Below are 17,654 nucleotides of genomic sequence, written 5' to 3' on the forward strand. Positions count from 1 at the left end.
TATTCACTTGGAGTACGTTTAAAATGCTACTATTATTTCTGCTCTAGTCATTGGAATATTTTAGTCTCACTCAAGTTCTGTATACTTGTGTGTTGTATTTAACTACAGTAGTACAGTCAGAAGTAGTACTGCCATAGCTGCAGTATTAGTGGTAATCTAATCAATGTTTATTTGTATTGGCCATTTTATGAATGAAAAAAATATATGGGCCATTCATCTCTCCTAGTGTTAGTGGTCACAGTAGTAGCAGTATTTGTAAACTATACTAGCAGCAACAGTATACTTAAAAGTACTTATTTGACGAATACTTCATATTACCTGAGTGTCCTTGTCTGTTGTGAATCCTGCAGTGTCCTAAAGAGGTCAGTCTATTGATAACTTGAGTCTTTTATTGATTCGGGAGCATTATGTCCCACTCAGCAGTCTGTAAGTGGGACGATCAGGTTTCTATGGAGACACACAGGAAATGCCACAGAGCTTCAGGGAATAGCTCCATTTGGTTTCAGTCTACTGTACTGTAAACAAGCTTCTGGGATCAAAAGTTTAGAGATTTAACTTTTTACATTCATTACATGTTTAAATCATTTAATTTAGTATTTTGGAATACTTGCAACCATGCAAAATTGGTTTGTCAGAGCATAATTTTTAACAGTTGTGGCAATGCATTAAACTTTTAGCTGAAATTCACATAGTACTTTCTATCTGTTCATGGGCTTCAGTCACATGACTTCATCCTATTTTGCAGGACTTGTTGATTCAGTTTTCAATTGCCATGGCAACAGTCCCAATTTTTTATCAATCTGAAACACATGGACTGTGTCATACGTAACACTATTGTTGTAAAGTTAGTTAAACATGTCACTCGTCAAACAGTTTTTAACTATAAATGCAACAATCCAGCTTTTCAGTTTAGATTTCAATACTCTGGGCTTAAGGTATTCAATATAGATTTCAACTGTTAGACTAGCAGATAATGAATCTAGGTATGTACTTCTTTTTGCAAAGGTAAACACAAATTATTGCAAAATGTAGGTAACCATTTATTCTCAAGCCACTTTTGCACATAGCAGCAGATGGTATTTTTACTAATCCAATCTTGGTTAGATTGTTTTGGTTTGTTTGTGTATGCATGCCTGTATGCGTGCGTGTGTGTTTATGTGCATGTGTGGTTGTATGTGTGTGTGCCTGTAGGTGTGTGTGTGTATGCCTGTGTTTTTGTCAATCTATGTGTGTCTATATGTGTGTGTTTACACGTGTATGTGTGTGAGAGAGAGTACGGTATTTGACTTTCCCTCAGAGAGAATCATAGTTCAGTCACAGAGCAGCAGCTGCAAACACCTTCCACCCACAAGACTTCCACAATAAACCACTTTGCACCTTTTCACTTCCTGCTCCTCCCTTTAACCTTCCTGTCTTCTCAGCCCCTACTTTATTACTTTGTTGATAACGATAGATTATAAAGAATCCATTTTTGGGTCATTTATTTTTAACAACAGACATACAACATTGTTATAACAGGACAAGTTTATATCAGAACTTTCAGAAAGAGCATGCTTATAATACTTATAGTACAGCTGATCTTTCTCACATTATAAAGTACTTTTATATTTATATTATTTCAATTTACTCATTTGACACAGAAAATGCAGTAACATACTCTATGCTTGCATATTCACCTGTTTTTCATTAGACTTTTTAAATGTGTTTTATACCCAGACAGTCAGTTTAAATTATGTTGTCTGTACCAGTTAAAAGCAGTTTTCATTTGACAGAAAGGTGAACAATAACTTGACCTATTTCTAGTTTTCTGTCCTGGCTGGTTCGCTGTACCCATATTGGATTACAGGTCATAATTTAGACATTTATACAGCCTAGTCCTGATGTGGAAGCTTAGAAAAACCCAAAGAAAACAGGGTTTATTTTAGGCTAAGATTATGTTCTCATGTCTCTGAATGAAAGCACCATCTGTTTGCCCCCATGGTTTGTCTGAAATGCTCCCCAGTATGGCATTAAAGCTATCAATCAGTATGTAGACAAGAACGTGATTACAAGTCAGATCAGTGGAGACAATAGAGTAAGAATGCATGTTTTTCAAGGTAATTTTGAGCAACAAAAAACATGCACAGTGGAAAAAAAACTGTTTAAAGCTATACTGGGGAACATTCCAGACAAAGCAGTAACATCTCCATGGAGACCAGCAGGTGGCAAAACCCCTCACCTGAAAAGCTACATAGTGCATTTTTAAATTTACATTGATTATTTAGTCATCTGCTTGGCTTGGTTTTGCACTCGGACAAAGAGCTGGTCCTTGTTGAGGGATGAGTTGCTATAATTTTGTATTTCAAACTGAGATACAAAGAAAATGGTTTGAAAGCTCATCATTCTTGAACCTAATAATAAACATAAACGCATGTGGATTTTGCTGAGTTTTGATGCTTTTGAAGAATTTTGTTGTGGGACATGGGTTGTGAGAAAGTATATGTTAATTCTTATTCTATGTACCTTGTTATGCTTAAGGTCCTCATAAGAAGCAGTTTGGATTAAAACTGTCTCTGTGCACAACAGCACCCCCACAACCTCACTGTTAGCATCTCTACTTCCTGTCCAATTGTATCTCCGTGAGGTTTTTGCAGAATCATGCTAAATCATGCTAAGTCTTAAAGCTAACGCGAATAGTAATTTTGAGGAATAATAGATATTAAAACAACACCGCACTACAAAGTATTCTACACATAAAAATAATTGGGTAGTCTTTATTTTAATTAATTTGAATTATAATAGGTCGCTTATTTTATGTTTTCCTATTTTAATAAGCGACTATTAGCTTTGAGACACAGTGAGCTAGCTAGCGTGCTGCTGTGTACAGAGTCTATTTTAAAAGAAGTTAAAAGGGTTACGCATAGTGTTACTGAAATTTGTAACTGAAATGTGTTGAAAGAGCCCATATTACTTTTTTCTGATAATATTTATTCTATTAATAATATATTCTTATAATGTTGTTTCCTCATCACAAACAGACCTGGAGTTGTTTTGTTCCATTCATACATGTTTAACACACAAACTCTGCATGTTTAGTTTTTAGTTCTTCTCTCAAACAGAAAACACTCTGTTCCACCTTGTGATGTCATGTGGTAATGCAGGAAGTGCTCCACTGTGTTTTTAAACTCCACACACCTTCACTAGAATCATTTGGATCATTTCAGCCCAGGAATTGCCAATCCCTACTGAACATAAAGTAAACGTTAGCTGTTAAATTGTTGCACCTTGTGATGTCATGAAGCGGTAGTTTTCAGAGCATTTTGAGCTTTGGAGATGTAGACAGATTAATAATGCAGGATTAGAGACATGTGTGACTGAAACAAAACACAACTCCATGTATGTTTGTGGTGAGGTAACGACATTATAACATGGCTAAAAGATCACAAGAGTCAATTTTGCGTAATATAGGACCTTTAAATATGACAAAGGAGTACAGCAGAGGACCTTTACCATAACAACAGTCTCGTAAACAACATGATGAATGCACTTGTCCATAAGCATTGATCAGGGCTCCTGTTTTAATTCAGTCTCATTGATTTGCTGTTGTTTATTTTTTTGCCTCTCCCTAAAGGACACAGAGGCGATGAAGAGAGCGCTGGGGTTGATCGAGTCCAAAATGGGTCAGGCCAAAAACTGGCTGAGGGACCCCAACGCACCACCAGGTAACAAGGAAAAACAGGAAGCAGAATACACTGTTTTAATCGTTATAGTGTTAACGGCTCACTATATATCTGAAGACACTCCTAGTTCAATGAGGTTCATCTTGTCTTCTGATAATTTATTTAATAATAGATTATTTTTTCAGACTGAGGTTTAGCTTGTTTTCATCCCTGACAGTTTGGACTGCTCACTATCACCTCACGGTGGTCACGTGATGTTGCTGTGACATGTCTGGTCAGCGCGTTTAAACCGGTTTTGTAGTAGAGCTGTGTAGTCATGTTTTGTGCAGCAGTTTCGTTGTATAAAATGTTAACGTAAAGCATTGTGTGTATTTTCTAGGCACCAAAATAAAATGTTGGCCTGTGCTGGAGATTTTATGGCCGATGGTCGATAGCCGATATGCTAAAAAGTCCAAGTCATTTTCTGCCCGATCAGTCTGTCTCTACTTTAAACCTGTTTAAATTAGCTGAATGGTAAAGACCTATGACATTTGTATAAAACTTGGATCAAATCTCTTGCTATTTGGCTTAGCGCTGACTGACTGAAGCTAAAACACATTGGCCACTATTAACACATACTGTAAGAGAATTTCTAACCACTTGACTCACTTATGTTGTTTTGTTTCAGGAGATGCAGGGGAGCAGGCTGTGCGTCAGATCCTGGATGAAGCCGGAAAAGTGGGAGAGCTCTGTGCAGGGAAAGAGAGAAGGGACATCCTTGGAGCAGCCAAGGCCCTGGGACAGCTGACCGATCAAGTGTCCGACATGAGGGCCAGGTAAAGTTCCTACGAAAACAACATTGCACACATATGTATAATTCTCACTGATACTTTTCCAATTCAAAACTTAGATTCATTCTTAAAAAACAGCCCTGTCGTAATCACATACTTGGAATATTTTTTGAAATTTCTCTACGCCACTGACACAAAAACACTATTATTCTAAATGTAAAATGTTAAACATAGTCTTGGAGTAGTCCTGGATTTAGTCCTGGCTTAGAACCTGATATTGGTCCTGGTTTGGTCCTGGTTTTAGTCTTGGTTTTAGTCTTGGCTTAGAACCTGATTTAGGTCCTGCTTTGATCTTGCTTTGGTTTTGCTTTGATCCTGGTTTGGTCCTAGTTTGGTCTTTGTTTAGTCCTTGTTAAGTCTTGGTTTACATCTAGATTAGTCTTTTTATATTTTCAGTTTAGTCCGCACTTAGAACCTTATTTAGGTCCTGATTCAGTCCTGATTTAGTCCTGGTTTAGTCCTGTTTCGGTCCTTGATCAGTCCTCGTTCAGTTTTTGTTCAGTTTGTTCGTTCAGCCTTTTGTAGCCCTGGTTCAAGACTTTGATTGTCCCTGGTTTAAATCACTTTAACACATTACAGTTATAAGGTTTCCTACACATTTTCTTTGCACATTCACTAAAATAACGTTTATATTCCCCATTGAAAACAGTGTGTGGGTCTTTTAGCTGTTTGGGGGTGGTCACACTGTGTAAGAGCAGGAGCGAGGTGTCAGTGGGGAACTAGAGCCACAGTGAAGGAGAAACAGCTGTATAGTATTAACCCATAATCTACTTTAACCCTGTATGATCCCACAAGGCTAAGCAAATACAGGGCTGGAAGTTACTATTGTGAGGAATATTGGGTAAAAGGCAAAAAAACACAACTTCAGATGACAAAACGAGGTGTGGTGGCTGAGTAGCATTTTCACCTCACATCCAGGAGATCCCTGGTTCGATTCCTGAGCATTGTTTGGCCTTTATGTGTGGAGTTTTTGTGTTCTACCAGTGTCTGTGCGGTTGGGTATGATGGTTTTCCCTCATTAATCTAAAACATACACAATAGGCAATATCTTCTAATCTAATCCCTGACCAAGCCTTCATTAAAGTCACTGCATCAGATTTTTACTCTTTAAAAAGTGTGAAAAGCCAAACAAGCCAATTTTAAACAGTTTGCAGCAGTCCAAAGTTGTTCCTCACATTCCTAATGCGCTCCGGGTATCTTAATTATTCCCCATGATGAGTTTATAAGCTGTTTTCAGAACTTTCAGAGACCAAAGCGAAGTTTGGCTGTCATGGTACAGCTAACAACAACTAGCATGCTAACGGCGAGCTTCCTGGTTCTCAGATGTTAAAACACTTTCTAATTGGATGCAGACAGCACACCGTGGTTTCATTTTGACCCTTAGAGCTGCTTTTACAATGGGCATACTGGAAATAAACAAATTGTGTTAACCTGAAAACATTCTGTTCCACTTTGTGATGTCATGTGGTGATACAGGAAGTGCTCCACTGTTTTTAAACTCCATACACCTTCACTAGAATCATTTGAATAATTTCAGCTCTGGCATTGCCAATCTCTACTGAACTAAAGGTAAAAGATAGTTATTAACTCGCACTTCATGACATCTCAAGGTGGAACAGAGCATTTTGAGCTTTGGAGATGTAGACAGACTAATACTAACAGATTTCTCAAACATGTGTGAACGATGCCAAACCCAACTCCGGGTATGTTTTTGATGAGATAACAACAACATGGCTTAAAGATCACAAGAGTCCATTTTGCATAATAAAGGATCTTTGAAGAAGTGTTGTTGCGCAGCTGTGTCTTATGGTGCGCACATGTGTTTGCAGAGGTCAGGGGGCGTCTCCCATGGCGATGCAGAAAGCTCAGCAGGTGTCTCACGGACTGGACGACCTCACGGGGAAAGTGGAAAACGCCGCTCGCAAACTGGAGGCCATGACCAACGCCAAACAGGCCATCGCAAAGCTCATCGACTCTGCACAGGTGGGACATTGATTAGCTCATATAGTGACCAAAAACACTATATAAAGCAAATGCATTCATTGAGTGCAATAAACTTGATTTTTACTTATACGTTCATTAAATTTTTTCTCCCTCAGAGTTGGCTGGCTGATCCTAACGGTGGTCCAGAGGGAGAAAAGACCATAAACGCTCTGCTGACTGAAGCGGCTAAAATCGCTCAGAGATGTGAAGACCCCAAAGACCGCGACGACATCCTGCGCTCCGTACAAGAGATCGCCGCCATGACTGCCAAACTGTCAGAGCTACGCAAACAGTAAGCGGGTTGATATGTTATGTGGAAACTAGGGTCGCTTTATTATGGGAAGAAAATCTAAAAATGCTTTGGGCCAAAAATGAAATCATGATAATTTGAGAAAGAAAAAAAAGTTAGATTGTTTCCCATTGATTCCAGGGAGTTTGAATTTGAATCTTATAATACACAGAAGGCAAGGCAAGTGTATTTGTATAGCACAATTCATACACAAAGTATTTCATAGACTCAAAAAAACATAGAAATCACAGTACAACAAATCAAAACATAAATAATTATCATAAAATTAACATTAAAAGAGAAGAGTGCAGAATAAAACCCTTTCAGTCGTATGCACAGCTAACCAGAACTGTTTGGAGCCTGGATTTAAACATTGTCAAAGTAGAGGCCTGTCTCACATGTTCAGGAAGATTGTTCCAGGTTATAGCTGCAGAAAACTGAAACGCTGATTCCCCATGTTAAGCAGTCTCTGCTTTAGTCCTGGTTCAGTCCTGGTTCAGTCCCAGTTTAGTCTTGACTCTGGGCACCAGCTGGAGGCCGGTCCCTAAAGTCCTCAGAGTGTGGGATGGTTCATGTGGCACTAACATGTTGGAGACTTGTTCACAAGCAGAGCTGCTTTAAAGTCTATTCTCTGAGCCACAGGAGCCAGAGACCTGAGCACAGGACTTACATGCTCATACTTCCTAGGTCTAGTCAGGACCTGAGCATCAGTGTTCTGGATGTACTGTAGCTGTCTTAACAGGAGGAGCCTGGGAGTCCCTGCTTAGACTGCTGCCCTCACCACCCGAGCCCGGATAAGTGGAAATGGAAAAAAATATTGAATTGTCGTTTTTCTCAATGACAGAACTGGTTTATTGTCCTGGCCATAGTGAAAGTGTAAACTGTGAATTTAAAGGTCCACTATGTAACTTTCTGGTGGAGGGGCTAATACTAATTGAAAATAAGCTTCGTCATAGTATGGAAAATGCCATAGTGTGGAAAATTCCGGGCAAAGCAATGACATCTCCATGGAAGCGGGCCTCCATCTGAAAAGCTATAGTGTCCCTGCTTAGACTACTGCCCCTGCCTCCTGAGCCCGGAAAAATGGAAGAAAATGGATGAATGGGTGATCTCATAATTGGTGCAGTTCAAATGATCCATATTATATATTTAATCTTTAAGCAATTGTTTTTCCCCTTTGTACTTACTTTTAAACATTTTTATGATAACCACATGGGGCGTACATTTTGATTTTATGATGCCAGTGTAAGTGCCAGGTTGTTGTTGGGTTAAAGAGGAACGTTTTAGACTATAGGGACCACAATGCTCTGCTCTGTTAATAAGAAATACCAGTCAAAAATTATCCTGTAAAGAATGGAATAGACTTATCCATTTTAAAGCCACCTTATTAGCTTTCAGTTTTTCTACAGGGTTTTGTGGGGTAAAACTAGCACTTATGTCATTAAAAAAAAACCCATCACATTTATTCCCACAATCCCTTGCTGCTCAGTTTGACTTTGGCGGTCTCATTATTTTAATCAGATCCGACTTGTTGACTTCACTTTGCAGCTGGTTTTGCTACTGTCACTAGGAAACAAATAATAAAAACAATGCCTGGTTAAAAAGCAATGGGTAATAATTATCTTGTCATGTTAAGGAAAATGCAACAACTATGAAGCTAACTAGAGGCACTGCTAACTAGAGGCACTGCTCTGTCTGAAGCTCTGTTACTCAAGTTAGACTTTAACTGAACCTTTGGCAGCTATCTGACCATAAAGAACTACAACAGTAGAGCTGATTTTACACTGTTACACAAGTCCCTCTCAAATAGTCACAAGCTAGCATTAGCCAACAGTTTTTCAATTATTCATTCTCACCTTTTTGTTGAAAATCAGACAACCGAGTGGGACCGTGAACGCTCGTTTTGATAACAAGCTCCTGAAAATGTGTTCATTTTGTATTTTTTCTTAAGTTTCAGACAATCTAAAGACTATTTGACAGTATTTTCTAATGTATGCATTGTAATGAAAACCTGACTGCATAAAGAAGTGGACTAAGTGAGTGTGACGTCATCCATAGTGTTCAGTCAAATGAAGCTCATCGAGGTTAGACATTATGGAACTCGGCTCAATTTGGCCTCTATATTTGGAATTCCTACAGTGAGTATCATAGCAACCAAAGAGCCAATCCGGAGAGAGGCTGTTGAAGATGACACACCACTGGTTTAGCAGGGAGCAGGGGCTTAGCAACACTGTCAACCAAACCTGTTGCTAACGCTAGCGGGAGCAACCTTGCGGAAAGAAGGCGCAAGATTCGTCTATTAATGTTCATATCTTGATTTACGGACACAGTAGTGAATTGGAGCCAGAGTTGATGGAGCTAGAAGCACACCCATGCTCACTTCCTATTTGTAACGCGCGCCTAGCAGGTTAACGATGTCCATTTATATATACAGTTTATGATGGAAACCACTGAACATTCCATCATAGACATACATGCAGCCCCCTCCAGCATGATGTCACTGCAAAGTATCAATTATTTGACATGGTGTAATGGTAAATGGACATGAACACCCACCTAACTTTTAACTGTCCATTTTAAATCCTTCGATATGTTTCAACAGTTGATCCAGTTTTGAAACCTGGTAACTGTCTGTCTGGTGTGAAGTTTAAATGAGGCGAACACTTTTTGTTTTTGTAATTCACTTGATCCGAGCTAAATCGTTCTGTGGTCAAATGAAATTGATTGATGCTCAGATTCATCCCACATACAATGATCTCATTTGGAAAACATTTTGGAGCTCTTAATGTATCAGTGCTGCTTAAAATCTTTTTTTTTTTCCTTTTGGGTTTTCACATTCTGGTGTTGACACTATGAATTATCTGCCTGTGTCATAGTTTTCAGGCCTGATACAAGTCACGTGAAAGGATCAAACATAAGAACATTGCACCTATCCAGAGGTTTCAGGATTATGAAAAATAGCAATTGACAATTTAAAACTAAATATTATATCTTTTATTAATTCTTTCTTTGACTGGAAGACATTTTAGTTTATAAAAAAATATTACCCCCTCACAGCCAAATTACATTCATCAGCTGGGGAATAGCTAGCAGGATCGGCGTCGGACTGGGGGACAAAAGATGCTCGATTACCCAGGGTTCAGTGCAAGGACTGGGCCCTCGCCATGTCTGTAATAGGAATTTTTCATATACAGAACATAGAGAAGCCCACCAAGATGGTTTGGATGTTCGTACGACCCAACCGGACCCCAGAATTTGGTGCGGCATCAATCCAGGACAGGCGGGGGCATTGATTTAACAAGGCAGTGGGAAACCTTGAGATTGTAGCTTAGTTTTTGTGTTTGAGGGTTGTGAATGCCAATGCAGTGGGCGGGGTTGAAAACAGGGATTTTCTGAGCACTTAAGCCTTGAATGCAGGACAATACAGAATTACTCAAACATGCTTGAATCCATTGAAATACATCTCTGGGTTAACTAATTGTAACATGATTAAAAGCTCATAAAAGTCAGTTTCACATAAGATGCTCCCCTTTAATATGATATGTCTATAAGCTAACTCCCTTATCCCTGTGTATTTCCTTGTAGGGGAAAAGGGGACACACCAGAGGCCCGAGCTCTGGCCAAACAGATTGCGACGGCGCTTCAGAACCTCCAGTCCAAAACCAACAAAGTGGTGTCCAACAGCCGACCCGCCAAGGCCGCGGTTCACCTGGAGGGCAAGATCGAGCAGGCCCAGCGCTGGATAGACAACCCCAGTATAGACGACAGTGGTGTAGGTGAGTCTGGCTCCAGGACTGGCTCTTTAAGGGTTTTTTATGGTTTGTGTTAATGTACTGGGAACTCAGGAATCTTAATAATACTGGCATCAACATCGGCCAATATTGATTATTGACCACAACAGAAAGACCAGTGTAGATTAGTTTAAAAAACATTACCACCACAAGACCATCTAACACAAATAAAATAAAAACATAAACAAACAATCTGTTACTTTGACTTGTTTCTCTGAAATTTGTTAAGGATTTTACTAGAAAAATTTAAAACACTGAGTCCCTGATAATCCTAGTTTAGACTGAGTTTAGTCTTGGTTTAGTCCTGGTTGACTTGGTTCTTGGGGTCAGGAAGACTATACGGATACAAAAAAACAAATAGCTTTTCTATTGAAAAACTGTGGCCCCTCTCTCCGTAGCTGCTGCTATTAGGCTCATCATTTTGGTCTTAAAATGTTCATATTAACCTGCTCTACATGATCCTGGTATTTTTATTTTACTATTTTGTCCATAAATGAAGATATGAACATTAATAACACACAAATCAGGCGTCTGCTTTCCCTGACGTCGCTTCCACTAGTGTTAGCAGCAGCAGGTTTGATTGACAGCGTTACTAAGGGCATAACTTTACCAGCCTGGCTCTTTGGTTGCTATGATACTCATGGTCAGAATTTCAAATTGAATTGCTATCTGAATCTGTAGTAAAATCTGTCTCATTTCTAAGTTTACTTTTCGAGAAGGACTCAAAAAGGAACTTCTACAATTTTTGAAGTTATTTCTAATGTTGACAGTAGCATTGTATGACTCATAATGGGAAGTTTTTAGCAACTTGTAACTTGCTCAAAATCAAAAAGCAGAAGCTGAGATTTGTAAGAAATATTTCTGGAACTAAGCAAAATTCTTTGGTAGTAAACTGTTTTTGTTTTTTTATCTTTACTAAGAAATTCTTGATGGACCAGTATTTTGACTTCCTCAGCCTCTTGTTCCATATTTGCAAGAAAGAATGTAATCAAAGTAACTTGCAGCCATATTAGGAAAAATATGCAAACGCACGATACAGACTACAACTGGCCAGGAATAAAGAATCTGTTAAACCAAAGGGAGGAATAAGGATCATAAGGATTTTACAAGAAAAATCTGAAATGGTTGAGTCCTTCATAATCCTAGTTTAGACCTGGTTCTGGTCTTTCCATAGATTTGATTTATATCTGTCCTGGTTTAATCTTTGGTTTAGTCTTTGGTTTTGTCCTTGGTTTAGTCCGGGTTTAGTTCTTTATTTAGTCCTCGGTTTAGTCCGGATTATAAATTATAATACTGTTAGATTATAGATAATTACATACAATTTTAGATTAGATTATAAAACATTATTGGTTGAGCATTCATATCCATTGACCCATAAGTTGGCAGTGTGATTCCAGCTCCTACAGATGAACAGTGTCATTTTGTCATTCGGCAAGACACTTAACCCTCCTCATCCCCAGTGTCTGTGTACACTGGTGTATGAATGTATGTGTGAATGTGTGAATATTTACTTGATTTAAAGTACCTTGAGCGCCTTGAAGGTGGAAAACACTATATAAAAATGTGACTACGCAGTTTGAGGAGAGTAGCAGTCCTTGTAGAGACACATTTTTAAATATTTTCTCTGCGTTTTGTCTTCAGGTCAGGCAGCGATCCGCGGTCTGGTGGCAGAGGGGCGCAGACTGGCGAACGCTTTGCCCGGGCCGTACAGACAGGAGCTGGTGGGGAAATGTGAGCAGGTGGAGCAGCTCATGGCCCAGCTTGCCGAACTTGCCGCGCGAGGAGAAGGAGATTCCCCCCAGGCCCGAGCAGTGGCCCAACAACTGCAGGAAGCTCTCAAAGTAAGACTCAGGAATACAACTGTATGTATAAGAGCGCTCTCTAGTGTTCACGAAATTTATGTGTAATAGAATATACTGGAGTAAACTAATATCAAATTTGCGATCATTTTTTGCCCAACAACTGTAAAAGAGTCAAAGAAGGAGGGGACAGGCATTCATCTAGTTATAGTGTACGAGGCAGGCAAACAGGCAAAGAGCGCCCCCCGGTGTCCACGAGATTTATGTGTAATAGATTATAATGGAGTAATTAATAACAAATTTGCAACCAAGTCTATAATTTTTGGCCCAACAACTGCAGGAGGCTCTCAAAGTAAGACTCAGTAATAGAACTAGAAAAAGACGGGCAAGGAGCGCCCTCTTGTGTGAATGGAGCTCAAGTGCAATTGTAGTATGAGACAAGTTGTAGATGTCGTTTGATTCTGGGGTGACCCATGCCAAAACCAAATGCAAGAAAATAGATTGTTTGTTCATCTTCAAAATAATATCATTAAAGCTGTCCGTATATTATTTATAATCCCAATAAAATAATAATTAGCCGACCCAAGTAAGCCCTAAGTACAATAGAACAACAACCACTAGACATTGTTGTGGTGATTTAAGGGTTACCTTTACAACTGAAATTGGAAAAATAAAATACAGAATAATTTTTAAAAATACATACATTTTTTTCTTTTAGGATCTCAAAGGGAAAATGCAGGAAGCTATGACCCAGGAAGTGTCCGACATCTTCAGCGACACCACAACCCCCATCAAACTGCTAGCTGTGGCCGCTACTGCCCCCGAGGACGCCCCCAACAGGGACGAGGTGGGTACTGCAGTAAAGTTTGGCCATACAATTTTCTCATTTAAAGATCATTTTGCTTCAGTATAATGGAATAATGTCTTAATTCTAATTTCCTTACCCCATTGTTTTAAACAAAAACAAAAGAAACTTGTCAGAAAAATTATTAATTCATCTGATTAATAAGTTATTTAATTGGAACTAATCAAAGTTTTTTTCTGAGGTCAGTTTTCATTTTAACAGTGTAAATTGAATCGTTCTTTGTTATTTTAAGGTGTTTGAGGACAGAGCTGCAAACTTTGAGAACCACGCGAATAGACTGGGAGCCACAGCGGAGAAGGCGGCCGCTGTCGGAACGGCCAATAAGAGCACCGTCGAGGGCATCCAGGCTGCTGTCAAGTCCACCAGAGATCTGACCCCACAAGTAAGAATGACATTTATAATACTGAGACTACCGGTCAAAAGTGTGGACACATCCTCTCCTTCAGTGTTTTTTTTTCTTTATTCTTACTACTTTCTACATCTTATATACAAACAGAAGACATCACATATATGAAGCAAGATATATGGAATTATATATAGAAAAAAAAGTGAAATAACTAATAATAATTGAGAAAGCAAGTGCAGCCATTTTGAGGATTTGAATATAAAAATATAACTATAAAAAAAATTTTATATAACTTTTTTCTTTACTACATCATTCTATATATCTCATTTAATATATTTGATGTCTTCTGTATGTATCTTAAATGTAGAAATGTATAATGTAAAAATGAAGAAAAAAAAAAAACATGACTGTGTGTCTTTTGACTGGTCTGACTCTTGCAAGTTTAAGCCATGTTGTAATGTTTTTACCTCATCATATCTGGAGTTGTGTTTTGTTACATTCACACGTGTTTAACACACAAACCCAACAACTCAAAAATGCTCTGTTCCACCTTGTGATGTCATGAAGTGGTAGTTTTCAATTTAACAGCTCCTTTTACCTTTTGTTCAGAAGAGATTGGCAATTCCAGGGCTGAAAGTATCTAAATTGTTCTAGTGAAGGTGTGTTGAGTTCAAAAACACAGTGGAGCACTTCCTGTATTACCACATGGCATCACAGAATGTTTTCTGTTTGAGAGAAAAACTCGTAAATATGCAGGGTTTGTGTGTTAAACATGTGTGAGTCTGTTTGTGACGACGAAAACCAGATTAAAACATAGATAAGAAAATTGCCTAATATGAGCCCATTAAAGTGTTTTTATTATCATATTTAGAGGGACCAATCAGTGCATTTAGTTTTGCACATCTCACTAATTAAGACACTGGCACTTTGATGAAGAATATGTCACTGTTTTCAGGTGGTGTCTGCGGCTCGTATTCTGCTGAGGAACCCAGGGAACCAGGCAGCGTACGAGCACTTTGAGGCCATGAAGAACCAGTGGATCGACAACGTGGAGAAAATGACAGGTGAGCTCAGAAAAAAGATTACTTTTTTTTAACTTGTAGATTTCAGCAGTAACTTGTGGTTTCGAAAGTAAAATTCATATTATTTTTTTCCATAAACATAGAAAATATACAACAAATATTAATAATTGGGCAAGATATTGGCAACCAATATTGAAAATGCAGAACTCTTCAGATTTTAAATCAGACCTATTCTGCAAAATGGACTTTTCAGAGCTTTAAACCATGTTATAGTTGTTTCCTTCTCATTGACCCTCTGAAGTTGCATTGAGTGATTCATGCTTGAGTAATCTTTAATTGTTTATTACACAGAAGTCAGCGGATTTGTTTCTTTTATCGTTTTAGATGAATATTGTGATTTCAAATGCGCAAATTATAACATAATGATCCACAGGTGTCGTAGATTATAACTATAGAGCAGACACAAACGCAACATGGCTGATTTAAATACTAGGCTTTTGATTACAAGTTTTTTTTTGTTTGTTTTTTAAACTAGATTTTAGTGTATAAGGTGCATCTTATTCTGTACTATTTTTCTTATATCTTTACCTTTTGCATCAGTGGAGAAATTCCTCTTGTTTTTGTTTTACAGTTTCACCAACATAACATTACAAATTCTCACTTCTCTCTTGTTCAGGTTTGGTGGACGAGGCCATTGACACCAAGTCCCTACTGGACGCGTCTGAGGAGGCCATCAAGAAGGACCTGGACAAATGCCGCGTTGCCATGGCGAACCACCAGCCTCAGATGCTCGTCGCCGGGGCAACCAGCATCGCTCGCCGTGCCAACCGCATCCTTCTGGTTGCCAAGCGCGAGGTGGAAAACTCTGAGGACCCCAAATTCAGAGAAATGGTGGCAGCGGCGAGGGACGAGCTGAGTCAGACCATCTCCCCCATGGTGATGGACGCTAAAGCTGTGGCCGGGAACATCAACGACCCAAGTATGTACACAGAGTTTAGGAAGGGGGCAGTATTTGTGTCCGGTTTATAGTAATCTCTGAATACACAATAGATTAACCTGGTCTACAACGCAAGTACGTTTGAAGATATTTTGGTAATTTTTGCATCTTGATAGAGTCGTTCTGTGAATTTGACTAATAACAGATACGGTACTCCCTTTTTGTAAACGACTTGGGCGTGTTAGTTTCAGTGATAGTTGGTGCCTCTCGTCAGACAGATATAGACCTTATTCCACCCCACGTGTTCTGCAAATACAACTAAACTGCGCTTGTCTTTGTAGTAGCACTTCCGGTTAAGTGCAAATCCCGTTCTATTTAATGGAGAATTTGGGAAAATTTTGGTGCTAAGATATTATATAAAGTAGGCAGATATGTGTCAAATGTTTATGTGCAACAACAAGTCAACACTGCATCGATTCTCTGGAAAGCTTTAAAACAGCTCTGTAGTCCCTATAAACTTATTTGCTGTCAAGCTCAGCAGCTCCATACAAAACAATACAACCCAAATTATGATGGCGGTGCCCACTGCAACTGCCGGAAGAATGTGAATAATACAGTGACTTTGGAGAACTCAGTCAGAACTGAAGCCTCTTTGTTGAGTGGCAAAACATATTTACTCTTAAAAACGTTTGTGCAGTTGACAGATTTCAATTGTATTTATTTAATGGAACCTACTTGGGCCACTGAGGAATCACACACATCTTCTTCTATAGTATAACATTTGAAATTATTATTTAATTGGTTGGGTTCTGCTTTTGACTCCATTTGTATTTCATGTGTTATTATCCCTTCTCTTCAGTGCTGCAGAAAGGCTTCTTGGACTCCGGGTATAAGATCCTGGGAGCTGTGGCTAAAGTGAGAGAAGCGTTCCAGCCTCAGGAGCCGGACTTCCCCCCTCCTCCTCCTCCAGAGATCGAACAGCTCAGTGTAAGAACTGTATTCACACTGGATATCATTAGAAATATGAATGAATCTGTGTGTTTACCCCGGGACTTAGACCCCGGACTGGACCAAAGCACACACATGACTATTATTTACAGTGTTAAACCATGTTTAAATCTGGTGTAAACCTGGACCAGTTCTGTACTATATCAAATCTTTTATTATATTTTATTCTGGATCAAACCATTACTAAACAGGACTTGTGAGGTTTACTAAATCAGGACTTCAAAATGCCACCAGAAAAAGTTTATAAATACATTTTTTTTCTTATAGTTCATATAGTTTTTAATTTCTCAATTCACAAACCAGTTTCAAAATCAAATAGTAACTTCAATTAATATGAATTTAATGATTGAACTGTGTGTGTGTGCAGCTGAACGACGACCTGGCCCCCCCAAAGCCCCCCCTGCCTGAGGGTGAGGTACCTCCTCCCAGACCCCCGCCCCCAGAGGAGAAGGATGAGGAGTTCCCAGAGCAGAAGGCCGGGGACATGGTGAACGAGCCCATGATGGTTGCAGCTCGGCAGCTTCACGATGAGGCCCGAAAGTGGTCCAGTAAGGTCAGTGTCCAATTCAAGTTTATTTATAAAGTATGTACAGTATACATCTATGGGGAATTATCAGAAAGGGCATTATTAACACTATTTTATATTCACTTAGGGACTGTTCCTAAAAAGATGTTCAGAAAATCCAGTTTCTTTGCCTTAAAGCCTCACTTTTTAACCAAAAATATAAAGATAAAAGCATGTCTTTTAATTTGGGATATTTTGATCGCACTGTGAACTGGCTTGCATCTCCACAAACCTGACTCTTACTTGGTCTGAAGGAGGGCCTCTTCCTGCTTGTCTTCATGGAAATTTGGCTATAATATTCAACTGTGTGGAATAATGTTCATCCATCTACATAGAGAATATTCCAAAGTATGGCTTTAACTTTCTATTTCATTGAATTATGCAGGTGACATGGCCTCTCAAAAGTTACATGGTGTTGCTTTAAGTACTAACTAGTTCTGCATTCAATTCTTGGTAGTTTTACAATGAAGATTATGAAAGATAGTTCTAATATTGTATTGGTTAAATGTTGTAATATGGACAATGCAATTACTGATCTTAAAGGTCCTTTATTACACAAA

General features: G+C 38.9%; 1 protein-coding gene across 1 annotated transcript in view; it reads left to right on the top strand.

The window, feature by feature from the left end:
* Nucleotides 1-17,654, top strand: part of vclb (vinculin b) — a 55,735-nt gene that overhangs the window by 33,656 nt on the left and 4,425 nt on the right. The window contains exons 7-18 of the mRNA XM_033984462.2: nt 3,611-3,701; nt 4,327-4,474; nt 6,319-6,472; nt 6,589-6,764; nt 10,347-10,537; nt 12,194-12,393; nt 13,070-13,198; nt 13,449-13,598; nt 14,518-14,626; nt 15,261-15,563; nt 16,381-16,508; nt 16,897-17,082. Of these exons, the coding sequence (XP_033840353.1) occupies nt 3,611-3,701; nt 4,327-4,474; nt 6,319-6,472; nt 6,589-6,764; nt 10,347-10,537; nt 12,194-12,393; nt 13,070-13,198; nt 13,449-13,598; nt 14,518-14,626; nt 15,261-15,563; nt 16,381-16,508; nt 16,897-17,082 (1,965 nt within the window). The remainder of the gene's footprint in view (nt 1-3,610; nt 3,702-4,326; nt 4,475-6,318; nt 6,473-6,588; nt 6,765-10,346; nt 10,538-12,193; nt 12,394-13,069; nt 13,199-13,448; nt 13,599-14,517; nt 14,627-15,260; nt 15,564-16,380; nt 16,509-16,896; nt 17,083-17,654) is intronic.

This window comes from Periophthalmus magnuspinnatus, chromosome 19 (assembly GCF_009829125.3).
Source record: "Periophthalmus magnuspinnatus isolate fPerMag1 chromosome 19, fPerMag1.2.pri, whole genome shotgun sequence".
NCBI lineage: Eukaryota > Metazoa > Chordata > Actinopteri > Gobiiformes > Gobiidae > Periophthalmus > Periophthalmus magnuspinnatus.